General features: G+C 34.8%; 1 protein-coding gene and 1 long non-coding RNA gene across 5 annotated transcripts; both read left to right on the top strand.

The window, feature by feature from the left end:
* LOC109709548 (putative rRNA methylase YtqB) lies at window positions 129-10,580 on the top strand. 4 transcript variants are annotated; one of them, XR_002216136.1, is made up of 8 exons: window positions 129-392; window positions 964-1,027; window positions 1,789-1,981; window positions 2,503-2,576; window positions 3,743-3,898; window positions 4,413-4,588; window positions 10,254-10,426; window positions 10,531-10,580. XR_002216136.1 is itself a non-coding variant. In XM_020231831.1 (6 exons), exons 1-6 carry the CDS (start codon window positions 194-196, stop codon window positions 4,534-4,536), a joined length of 810 nt encoding a protein of 269 aa, XP_020087420.1. In that variant the 5' UTR covers window positions 129-193; the 3' UTR covers window positions 4,537-4,878. The 4 variants fall into 4 exon arrangements, 1 of the variants encoding a protein (XP_020087420.1); XR_002216134.1 differs by having other exon boundaries at window positions 10,254-10,554; XR_002216135.1 differs by having other exon boundaries at window positions 10,257-10,554.
* Window positions 10,703-11,670, top strand: LOC109709444. The gene is made up of 2 exons (XR_002216100.1): window positions 10,703-10,833; window positions 11,305-11,670. It is a non-coding gene; the product is annotated as an uncharacterized LOC109709444 (long non-coding RNA).

Below are 12,413 nucleotides of genomic sequence, written 5' to 3' on the forward strand. Positions count from 1 at the left end.
CTGGGCTTAGTTTGGGTCGGAGTGTTGGCCCGAACCGGAATCTAAACCGGTCCGAACCACGAACACGGGCGAGTGGAGACAGGGGCAAAACAGTAAAAAAAGCCTCGTTATATCCGGAGCCTCTCCCTTCGCCGAGAAGACGTTGAGCTTGTCGTTCTCCCTCCGACCCTCCTCTCTCCGCCTCTTCCTCCTCATGGAAACCCTAACCCTAACCCTAATCCCACGAATCCCTTCTCTCTCTCATCTCCTCCTTTCTCGTCCTCTTCGTCGACGATTCCCTTCCCGGCTTTGTCTCTCTTCGAGCTCGGCCATGAGAGCTCAATCCACGGTAGCTGGATTCGGCGATCCCTCTTTCGCATCCGATTACAAGGCTCAACCGATCAAGGGGGAAGGTGATCAAATTTTTAACTCTATCACTATTACAGTAATCTCAAGTGTTTCTGTTGGGATAATGATTTTCTCTGTTTATTCTATGTACTTTGTTATACGGTAAACTAGCTAGGTAATAATCTACTGTGAGCCCCTCAACTTTCTTCCATTCTGAAATAGGCCCCGAAACTTTCGATCTCTTTTGTTGACACCCCCCTCAAATTTCGGTTCTTTTGATTTAAGTATTGCAATTAGATGAATTGGAGATGTTAATGGTGATTCAGTTAAAATTAATAAATTTAATGTTCATTCGATTAACCGTTAATGCCCGATAGCACATAGATTTGTAAATTTTCTCAAAATTCTGTATTAAAATTATAGAAGTAGCTCAAATCAATAGAATCGAAAGTTGAGGGGGTTTCAATCAGAAATATTTAAATCAAGGTCTATTTCAATGTGGTTTGCAGAATTACAGTTGTGGGGGGTCTCAATACTTTATACTGAAAATTATTTTTATTGGCTAGTAATTGGAGTTTTCATTTTCTTCCTTGCAATTGTCTTGATGGATCGATTTACTATTGTCTAATATTTTAGGTATTGAGGAAGCATTGATTGGGTTTATCACAGGCAAGAGAAAGGCGACAGAGGTAGCTCACTCGTAGGTACAAACCATCCGCGTGTTCTTTTGTAGTATTATTAATTTTAAAATGCTTTGTTTTCTTATGTCTTTCGTAACTTTGGGTTCTTCAATAACTTGTGCCTACTTGAAAGGAAATGAATGAAAAAATTTCAAAAGTAGGGGGGAAAAAAACACAGTTAACCAGTTAATGATATTCAACTCAAGTTACTGCAAAATCGACCATTCTTAGCTGCTGAATCTCCAATTGACTTATAATATTCATTCATGCTCTCTCTCTCTCTCTCTCTCTCTCTCTCTCTCTCTCTCTCTCTCTACACACACGCACACACACACAGAGGTTTGAAGGTTCTTTAGCTTTTAGTTTTTTGACTGCTCAATATCTGATGCAATCATTTAAATATTATTCGAGGTTCAAGCTCCCTTCAGTAACTTTTGCTGAATAAGAATTGTTGGGGGAGTTATTTTTGTTCAGAAGGGGATAAGTGGAATAGTTCTATCACTGTGCTAGTGCTTTTAGATCAATTTCAGGTATCATATTAAGAAATGCTATCAAATTGTGGTCTACGAGTTTCTTTAATTTTGCATTTATTCTGTGCCATTTTAAGCACTAAAAACCTATTTCTCTGTACTCTGCATATTTTCTTCAGGAGACATTTTCATATATCACTGACTTCTAAAATGAAAGTAAATTGTGTGTTTTCTTGCCATGTTTTCTTTGTGCTTTTTATTATGCACTGACATTGCTATGTTGGTTTTTCTCCATAATTATGGAATACTAGTGTGTGGAGAAGTATCGTGCAAAAAGGTGATACGGTGGTTGATGCCACATGTGGCAATGGGTATGATACATTGGCATTGCTCAAAATGGTTGCCGATGAATCAGGGCAAGGTTGTGTTTATGGGATGGACATTCAGGATTCTGCTATAGAGAGCACTTCATCCATGCTAGAAAACTCTGTTAATTTCCATGAGGTACTGAAAAACTGTGTGAAGCACTTCGGTTTTGTTTACAATTGGCAAGGAGAGATTGTAATTGCTGCCAATGTTTAGTTGTATTTTTCCTTGGGGTATATAAAAAATATATATCGATATATCCTTGCAAAAGTTAGCTGTTTACATATATACCCCTGTAAAATTCGAATTTTCAGGTGTACTGTTCAAAAGTTTAATATCTTATTAAAATGACCATATCTTAAGTTTGGTCCGAGAAATCATCCTGTTCATGGGAATAATTGGTTTAGTATTAGAAAAGGAATTATCTAGAGAGGGTGGTTTATATGTAATCGTAAGAATTTAGCTTTTGGGGATACCTATGAAAATGCAGATTTTGCAGGGATACATATGCATTTGCATACGCATTCTTAATATATGCAAGTACCTCTTTACAATATTACCTCTTTACTCTGCAATCTAACGTCCCAAAAGGTAAAAAAGTAAATGACCAAAATTCTTTGAACAGAAGTTGCCTTTGCGATAATGACTCTTTTGTGCAGAGGAAGTTAGTTAAGTTATTTTCAATTTGTCATAGCAAGATGGAGGATATTGTACCAAAAGATGTCCCCATAAGGTAATTATACTAGTTTTTCTAGTTCATTCATACTCTTAAATGTTATTCTATTGTGGGCACAATTTATGCTGCAGTCATATTTGTAATGTCTGCAAATAAAAAGTAGAGCCATGAGGAACATAGCTTCAGATTGTGATTCATGTCGAGCATAGTGATACGTTGGCATCAGACCATTTGATTATAATTTCCAAAATCATGGAATTGGATGACCAAAATTTTTTTCACTATCCTTATTGTATTTTTTTTTCTTTTATTGTAATTTATTGCAGTTGATATTCCTGATCTTAATCTATCAGAAGTGAAAAGAAACTCTATTCTGTTTGTTGAATTTTGTTGGGTCTTCAGTTTGGTCAAGTTTACTCCTATGTGGGTTAGAAAGAAGAGAAAATGACCCCTCCAAAAATGACTGAAGGAAATTAGTATGATCTTGAACGAATTTTTTCTGAGATTTAAATTGGTTTTCATAAGGGATTCACAGGGAAGAACTTTAATGTTTTTCCATAGAGATGTTCATCATTAAGCTTACAGGTTTAGAGATAATTATAAATTGCAGACTTCGAACCTACCGAGCAAAGGGTAATATACACCATAGATTTTTGTCAAAATTTCACTTCGATCACCAAATTTCATGTGTGCCATTGAACTTCTAATTTTGTTTTAACCAGGTCACTTCGTTAAGCTTCGTTTAGTTTCCCTAACAGAGGGATGACATGTTAGCTGATCCATTTGGCTTGTTATAGTATGCCTGCCTAATCAGCTGGTAAGTCATTGCCCTGTCATCTCTTGGAGATAATATAGCAACTGAATAAGCTGCTACATCTTTCCTCTCAATAGGGAATTTAGTGGAGGTTGACAACGCCTCTTATTATGGAAATTTAATGGGGGTTGACGACTAAACACGATTGAAACAGAAATGAAAGTTTAGTCCAATCGCAACAAATTGATGTTCGGTGACATAAACCAAATTTTATGGTAAATTAAGTGAGCAGTGGTGTAATTTGCGCACTAAATAAAACAATTTAGAATTGTGTGAATCTTCTATTATATGTACTAATAATAGTAAATCCACTTATATTTCTGGTAAAATTATGGACTATGAACTAATAATAAAAGATACTAACATGTATTTCGCAGTCAATAAGCACCTTTTTTCTTCTGTTTGCTAGGCTTGTGGCTTTCAACCTGGGTTATCTTCCTGGAGGAGACAAAACTATAATCACTGAATCACGAACCACGGAAATGGCCTTGCATGCTGCGTCTAAAATACTAAGGTCTCATGGACTTATCAGCATAATGGTCTATGTGGGGCATCCCGGTGGAAGGTAACACTTCAACAAATTTTCATAATTTTCAAACCTAACATTTCAAAAGTAATGCTTTGTAACTTAAAAGTTGCCGAACTCTGAGCTATTTGACTTGAAATTACATAATAAAAAAGCTTTGCCGCTTAGGGCTTGTTTGCCCAAGCTGGAGCTTCTGCGAAATTTCTTCGACCGTCTGAAGGACCACTAGTAAGTTCATTTAAGAATTCTTCTACAGCCTTTTGCTTTAGCAGAAGCAGAAGATTTAAGTTGAATCTTCTTGTGGGGCAGAAAAGCTCAATTTAGGCCCCTGCCAAAAGTTCTTAAGTACTGGTTACCCAAGCACCTGGTTGCTGGAAACTTGTGATTTTTTTAGTAGAGAAGCTAATCTAGAAGATGGGCCTAATGGCTGTTTGGTCTTTTTATTTATCAATGCTTCTCAATGTTTCTGTTTAGCTGAAATCATTGTGGCATTTTCATCTTCGCACAGCATAAATTCCCTCACTTTATTACATTATTGTTTCTCACAATCCAGGGAAGAATTTGAAACAGTTCAATCATTTGCATCAATCTTGCCTGCTGAAACCTGGGTAACCTGCAAGTTTGAAATGATTAACCGGCCTGCAGCTCCTGTCCTTGTTCTCTTGTACAAGAAATAATCGACATGAATAAGATCGGCTTCGGGTTAAATCAAACTTTCTGGAACTTAAGGTATAAGCACCCATTTTCTCCAATGCACTCTTGATTTTCGATCTACTCATATTGAGTTATTCTAGTTTAAATAATTGCTCGTCAAAGTGCAAGTTTTGTTGTTCTCTCTTTCTCTCATGTTCACAATGTGCTTTCACATGCTTGCTCATGGGCTTGTGGTAGGGTAGGGTAGGGTTGAATTTCTTGTTGTTTGATTTCTCAGAATCTACAAATTAATAATTTGTTATTATATGTGTTTTATAATAAGTCATATAATATATCTGGCGAGTTGACATGAGTTTGGCGTTGAATCTTGGATCTTGAGAAGGAATGAGTGGTTGTTTAAAACATTTTCCTTGACACAGATCTTATTGGCTTTCGCAAGCTTGAATTGTGAACCCCACCATCATTCTTATAGTCGTGTGTGCGCTTTTTTTTTCTTTTTCTTTTTTGGGGTTCACTATTTTAGATTCTAGAATTAGAATGAGATTCAATGGTTTTGAATTGGATTTCGATTTGATTCCCATTCCATTCTGAAATAGGAATGATTCAATTCATTTATAACCCAATTCGGTATTGAATTCTGAATTAGCCCATTCTAAGATAAATCAGTCAAAATCCTTTCTTACAAGCTTTCTCTTTCTGCTTTTTGATCACTCTCATCTCTCTCGATCAAAATATCTCTTTCAAAACTCTAGATACTCCAGTTATTCATTTTTATTTCAATAATAAGCCAAATATTTTTTAAATAGTTCGTTTTATTCTTTATTTCAATATATTTTAATCTTGAATTAAACATACCCATATATTAGAATCAGGATGAATTCTGAGTCGGATTATAAATGTTTTTGATTGATTTCCCGGCTGATGAGCCGCGGTTACTGCTGGGCTCCTGCAGTCCCATGGTGGTGATATAATTTATTATTTACAGTAGGCTACTTTGGATGCGGTAAAAGAGCAATATTGTTGGTGCATTTCAGAATAAAGTGTATATTTTATATTTATTTTAGTCAACAATTATTATTTTATTATTTTATTATATTAAAGTTTTTTTATTTTTATTAAAAATATTTTTTTATAAAGTGTATAAAATTAATATTTTTTTGGAATGTACCAATAGAATTTCTTGCGGTTAAAATCTATGTTAGTTAATTCGCAAATTATTGGAAATCCGAATTAACGGTTCGTTTACGAATTTTTTCCAAAGATAGAGAATTATTCGCGAATTTTTAGGCTAGCCGAATTATTTCCGAATTTTTAAAAATATGAATAAAAAATATATTAATTTTTATATTTAAATATAAATTATTTTATATTTTATATCGTATATTTTAAATTTTATACCGAATTCGTTTTTTAAGCCGAATTTTTCAACGAATTTAAAAATTAAAAAACGAATTTTATGCGTATTATGTCCGTATCGAATTTTTGCCGAATTCGAATTAACTAACTATGGTTAAAATAAACAAAGGTGGAGAATCTTGCTTTAATATGTGAAAAGAAAGAGAGAAAACCGATTGTCCCTAGAGCAAGTGTAAAAGGGCTTGGTGATTGATATCTGAGGTCCCAAATTCGAATCCTAGTTGATTTATATTTTCAATTCATTTTATTTCAAGCGATAAGTGTGCTACTTATCTTTAAAAAAAAAAAAAAGAAAAAGGTAGAAAAGGCCATGGGAAGCGGAACCCTAGGAAGGTTGTGTAATCAAATGATTACAAGGGGTACGGAGGTCATTTCAAGAAGTTCACGTCGCCGAGGAAAGGGTTACTTTTACATATAACCCGCCAACCTTTATAGAAATTTAAGCAGCTTCTCGCAAGTCGTAAGTCATGAGCTTCAGCGTTTCTCTCCTTCGTAGCCCTGTAAATTTCTTTAAAACAAGTAGAAGTTACCAGTGTTATAAAATAAGGGTAAAAAAAAAGAAAAAGTTGATGTATGGTACAAATGGCTAATAATTGTGTGATCTGTAGTGGGAGACTAGGAGGAATTCTACACTGTCACGCATGCACCACGTCATTAATAATAAGCCAATCATATTCTTTTTTTTCAAATAAAAATATAATAAAAATATTTTTTTACAATTATGATAGGACATATATTTTTAAAAAGGATTAATTTGATTGGTTCGTTACGCCACGTTACTAATATTCCCGTTACATTCTAAAATTTTTCGGAAACTAGAGACATTCATCTTCTTAGAATTATTTTCAAATTAAGGGGCCTAATAAGTATAAAAACTCAAAATATTCGATTCTTGTCCTAACTTTTTTCTGCTTTTGGGTGTGTGGGTACACTGCGCACAACTGAGCCCCTTTCCATTTTTGGACATGCCTTCTTTACCCTGCCATTTTCAAGTACTTCCTCTGCCTCATCCTACTCTCTCTCTCTCTCTCTCTCTCTCTCTCTGTTGCAAATTTGTAAACTTGCCTCNTATATATATATATATATATATATATATATATATATATGAGTTAGGCTGGTATACTATCGGTAACACAGAGACTTCCGTGCTACCAAGTTGTTTTCAGTAATGCGACTTTCAAATCGGTGATTGCTTTCGTTAGACTTGATCTACATTATTGAAATTATTTGAAAATTAAATTTCATAATTTTTCGACATCATTTGGCTAGTTATAAAAAAGTCTCAAAATTGACAATTTTAATGATATATGTGATGCATTTGTGAATTTAACGGTATAAAATAATTTAAATCTGATTAAATTTTTATAGAAATTTTTTTTTATTATTTAGAGTAAGATCAGTATCTCTGATCTTAAATTCAAGTTTTTTATCATCATTTTTTATGAAATTTTTATTTTCAGCCGTTCATTTTTAGACTATTCGTTTGATAGGTAAATGATATCGAAAAATTATGAAATTTAGTTTTCAAATACTTTTAGTAGTATAGATCAAGTCTAACGGAGCCGATCGTCGATTTGAAAACCGCATCATTGAAAACACATTGAGTAGCACGGAGACATCCGTGCTACCATAGTATACCCGCCTATTATATATATATATATATAGAAGAGAAGTAGAGAGAGAGAGGAGCTAGAATACTTTTACAAGTTATTACCTGGGTGGTCTTTAGTGTTTTTAGCCTTGGATGGATGAGATGTGAGGTTGAGGATGATGGTGGTGTGGTAGTGGAATAGTATTTGATCCAAAGACTATTAGTAATTAAGAAGTAGATCTAATGGCTAAAAATCTAATAGGCACTATGGAGGTGATACTTGTAAAAGTATCTGCTCAATATACTATATATATATATATATAATATAAACTATTATTTATGTTTTGTATTTTGTCTCTGTTTTTTTCGAGATTTTTTTTTTTGCCAGTGCTACAACACCAGAAAAAGAATTCTTTGAAACGTAAATTAGGTCGATTAATATCTTCTAAGAAAGATTTTTTCAAAGAAGTCATGTATATATATATATATATATATATATATATATATATATATATTATTATATATATAAGTTGTGCTAGAATACTATCGTAGTAATGAGCGTTTTACTACCGATTGTTTTCGATGATGAACTTCCAAATTGACGATACAGGCTCCATTGAACATGATCTATACCACTTGAAGTGTTTAGAAATCAAATTTCAATCTTTTCGACATCATTTGCCTAATGATCAAAGGGTTTCAAATTTATAATTTTAATGGTCGATAAGAGGCGTTTTCTTGTTTAACGGACATAGATATCCAAATCAATTGAATTTTTATTAGAAAATTTTTTAAACTATTTAAAACAAGATCTATACTCTTAACTTGATTACAAGACTCCTATCATTATTTTTTAAGAGTATTTATTTTCAGCCATTCATTTTTTCTGTTCACTTGAGGGATAAAAGAATAATATCGAAAGTGCGTGAATTTGATTTCTAAGTAGTTTAAATAGTTTAGATCATATTTAACGGAACGTCGTCCAATTTGGAAGCTCTATCATTCGAAAACAATCTGTGTAAAACGTCGTTTTCTACCGTAGTTTTAGCTCAACTCTATATATATATATATAATTAGGCTGGAATATATTAATAGTAAAACACTCTTTTTTCTATCAAGTTTTTAACCTTGTGAAAAATTGATAGGTCAGGATGATATTGAGTCGTTAGAGTTGAGTGGTCCCCTAGGGTTGAGTGGTTCCCCACTGGGATTATAGTATTAATCCATGGTTAGAAATAAAAAAGAGTTGATCCGAAGGCTAAAAAATTGATACAACTAATGAGATTTTGGGCACTAAATAGTAGCCAGTCTTAACTCTTTATATATATATATATATATATATATATATATATATATATATATATATATATCTTTGTAAAGAAAATTATTGTATTTTAATAGCAATTTTTTTCGTCTGGGGGTTGGGGAAGGGTACATGCTTGTTGTGAAGATGTGGTCTACCACGTCAGATGTGATGGACTAGTGTGTTGCACTTTTATTAGTCCAATCTATGTAGACCACTCCACAGGCTATATAGCTAGGCTAGGCAATCATTTGAGAGATAGGGAGCTTTTTATTTTCTTCATTGACATTGACATATACAACTTTTTGTTTTTTTTTTTAATTATTTTTATAAGGTAAACTAGTAATTTTGTTGAATATTGAGGTGAAAAGGAGCTTAACCAAAACACCACAAACAACTAATTAAGTTTATTTATGAACTTTACTCCATGGTGAATATTAAGAGTAGATAGAGCTGTGAATTTCGTTTATAATTTAATAGCTGATAGTTAATAGAGTTATTAACTATGAATATAATTTCCAAATTATTATTTGGAAATATTTAAGACAAAAATTAAGTGAAGAAAAAAGAAAGAAAGATTATGTACCTCTCTCAAAATAGCCTATAGCTGAGGAATCGAAACGCACTTCTCAATTACGTAAGAGGAGGTGGTGGATTTTTTTTTTTTGCATTAATGAGACGGTCGGGATTGTAAAGCGATGACACTTGGCGTGCATCGGCGCTCTCCCGCATAAAACTCTTATGATTAGCTCCGCATAGAAACTTTCAACGAGATGGGCCTCACGCGTTTTGTCCCTACGCCACCACTCTGTTACGCTTTTCAGTCCCCCATCAGAACTGATCGCTCCAGCCGTCCTGATTTCGCCACGTCATCATGATTGCGTTATCAGCGCCGTTCAACTCACTGTCTTAGGTGGCTCGGGCGGGTAACTTTACCGCACATGGACCGCAAATATTAACCACTCACTGAGCGACACGTCAGCCCGCCGCTTGCTACTCACCGCAGGAGAAAGCCTAATGTATAATATAGTGTATAATATATATATTTGCCACTATATCATTAATAATAATTAACTAATTATATTTCTCTTTTTAAATAAAAATATATTTTTAATAATTATGTGGGATGGATGAATATCTGATTAGTTGAAAATGTACATTCTTGACTTTTTTCGCCTTGAAAAATCTTCTGTGTAAATTCCACACCCACGTATCACATTAGTAGTATCGACGCTCTACGTTATAATTTAGTTCTTGTAAATATACAATACTTATATTATTCTATTATTCAAAAAAGATGGAGGTACAAGTTTTGTATTTGTGCAAAGTAAGTAAAAATTGAAAATCGGTCATTAATTGACAGCATAGGTTTTTTTTTTTCTTTTTCTTTTTTTTTTTCTTATGCTAGTGGATTCATTGAAAATGTTCAGCAGGGTCAGGCACTGAAGGGAGATTGATTAACATTACTGTGTGTTGATACGGAGACTATCTATAATAGTTTTACCAGTGAATAGATATCGAGGATCGGCTGCTCCGGCGCATCATATCACCGGGCGGTGACCATAGACAAAATAAAACAACAGCCAGCCCTCCCCGGCCCGCAGTAAGTAAATGTAACAAATAAATAAGTGAACCCTCGCTTGATCTTTCTCCTCCCTCTCCCCCAGAAGAAGCTAGAGTCTTAATTAATTAATTTGCCTTTTTAAGAAGAAGAAGAAGAACAAGAAGAAGAAGAAGATACATACATACAAATTAACAAGGAGAAGGAGAAGGAGAAGGAGAAGATGATGTGCGGGGAAGGAGGAGGTGGGGAGAATGCGGGGGATGCGGAGAGGGAGAGGAGGAGGGGGAGGGTGGTGCAGGAGAGGGAGAGGGAACGGGGGATACCGCCTGCCCCCGCGCGCCGACATCAACGACGTCCTCCGCGCCCTCGCCAACGAGGCCGGCTGGATCGTCCTCTCCGACGGCACCACCTACCGCTCTCTCCCTCACCACCTCCAATGCACCACGGTATATACCCCCCTCCCTATTAGTATTAATTGTAGTTGTAACAACAAACCTGCAGTTTTTATTAGTAGATAAATAACATCCATTTGTAATACGTAGATATATATATATATATATGTTTATTAGCTACAATAATATATTGTAGTCCGTATAGGATTTTGGGCTTGTTAATCTATGTTAGTGTAGCCATCAAATTTCAGTCCCTGTAGAGCATTCAACAATTAAGATGTTTGATTATAGTAGTTATTATTTCTCTATCCATATGTCTTTCGAGTCATACGTACGTGATCTTCATAATATTTTTTATATGATTCGGAAGACAATCAAGACATGGCATTATTCATTCTCTCGATTTACCCATCTGTTCTTTTTTTTTTTTTTTGTTGGGGGAGGTTCCTTCCTCTGACCGTACGTCGGATTTGTATCCGTACTTGCTCTCACTCACGCCGCGTGTCGTTCATCCATGCGCTGCAGAGCTACTGCGCCGCCGCAGCGCCGACAAGCGGCCACGTCATCGGAGGCGGCGCCGCGCCGCTGCTCCGCCCCGCCGATCCGGCGACGGTGGGCCCCGCCGCGGACGGGGGAGGCGGCGCCGATGCCGACGTGGCGTCCTACGTGCAGCTGCTGAGTGTGCTTGGGGATCGAAGCACGGTGAACCGTTGGATTGAACCATAACGCCGCGTCGGAATTTTTGGTATTTGGGGGTTTTACAGTAATAGGGTTTCGTCCATACGTATTCATTCAGGACTTTTTTTTGGTAATTTCTTGGTACTTGGAGAACTTTTGGAGTATACAAAGATAGAAAAGCACCCTATCTATTTACTTTCCTATTTCTCCCAATTTTTGTAGTTATTTTTTTTTTCCTGTTACGTGTTCCATTTTCCTTCTTTTTTTTTCTTTTTCATTTTCTTCTTTTGAACTTCAAATTGAAACATCAGGCCTCCTTGGGCTATTTTTTGTTACGTATAAAAACAATCCCATAGATTGTATTTTTCAAAAATCATGTCATATTTTATAATTTTACTTAAAATTTTTTCAAACATATCATATAAGTTGAGTGATATTCGGTTTTTAAACCGCACAAATCAAATTAACTGGATTAATGGAATTTGTAATAATTTAATATACATTCATCATTAAACTATAAAAAAATTAAAACCATGACAGGTTTTAGATTAAAAAAAAATTTAAGATAAACCCAATCACACTTTTATCTTAATTTTAACAATTTGTCATATTTTAATCCAAAAATTCTTCTATAAAAAAAAATCAAATTAAACCAAACCATACTGACTGAAGTACCTTAGTTCGGTTCTGAATTCAGTTTCAGATTTTACCAAATCCAACCCGTAAGAGTAATGCAAAAAAACATAAGAGTGAGGCTACTATGCTATCGGAAGCACGGAGCCTTCCGTGCTTTCAGCTTGTTTTCGATGTTGCGACTTTCGAATCGTCGATCGGCTCCGTTAAACTTGATCTAGAGTATTTGAAGTATCTAGAAAATAAATTTTATGATTTTACGATATCATNACAGATTTTAGATTAAAAAAAAATTAAGATAAAACCAATCACACTTTTATCTT

Source organism: Ananas comosus, linkage group 4 (genome assembly GCF_001540865.1).
Source record: "Ananas comosus cultivar F153 linkage group 4, ASM154086v1, whole genome shotgun sequence".
Lineage (NCBI taxonomy): Eukaryota > Viridiplantae > Streptophyta > Magnoliopsida > Poales > Bromeliaceae > Ananas > Ananas comosus.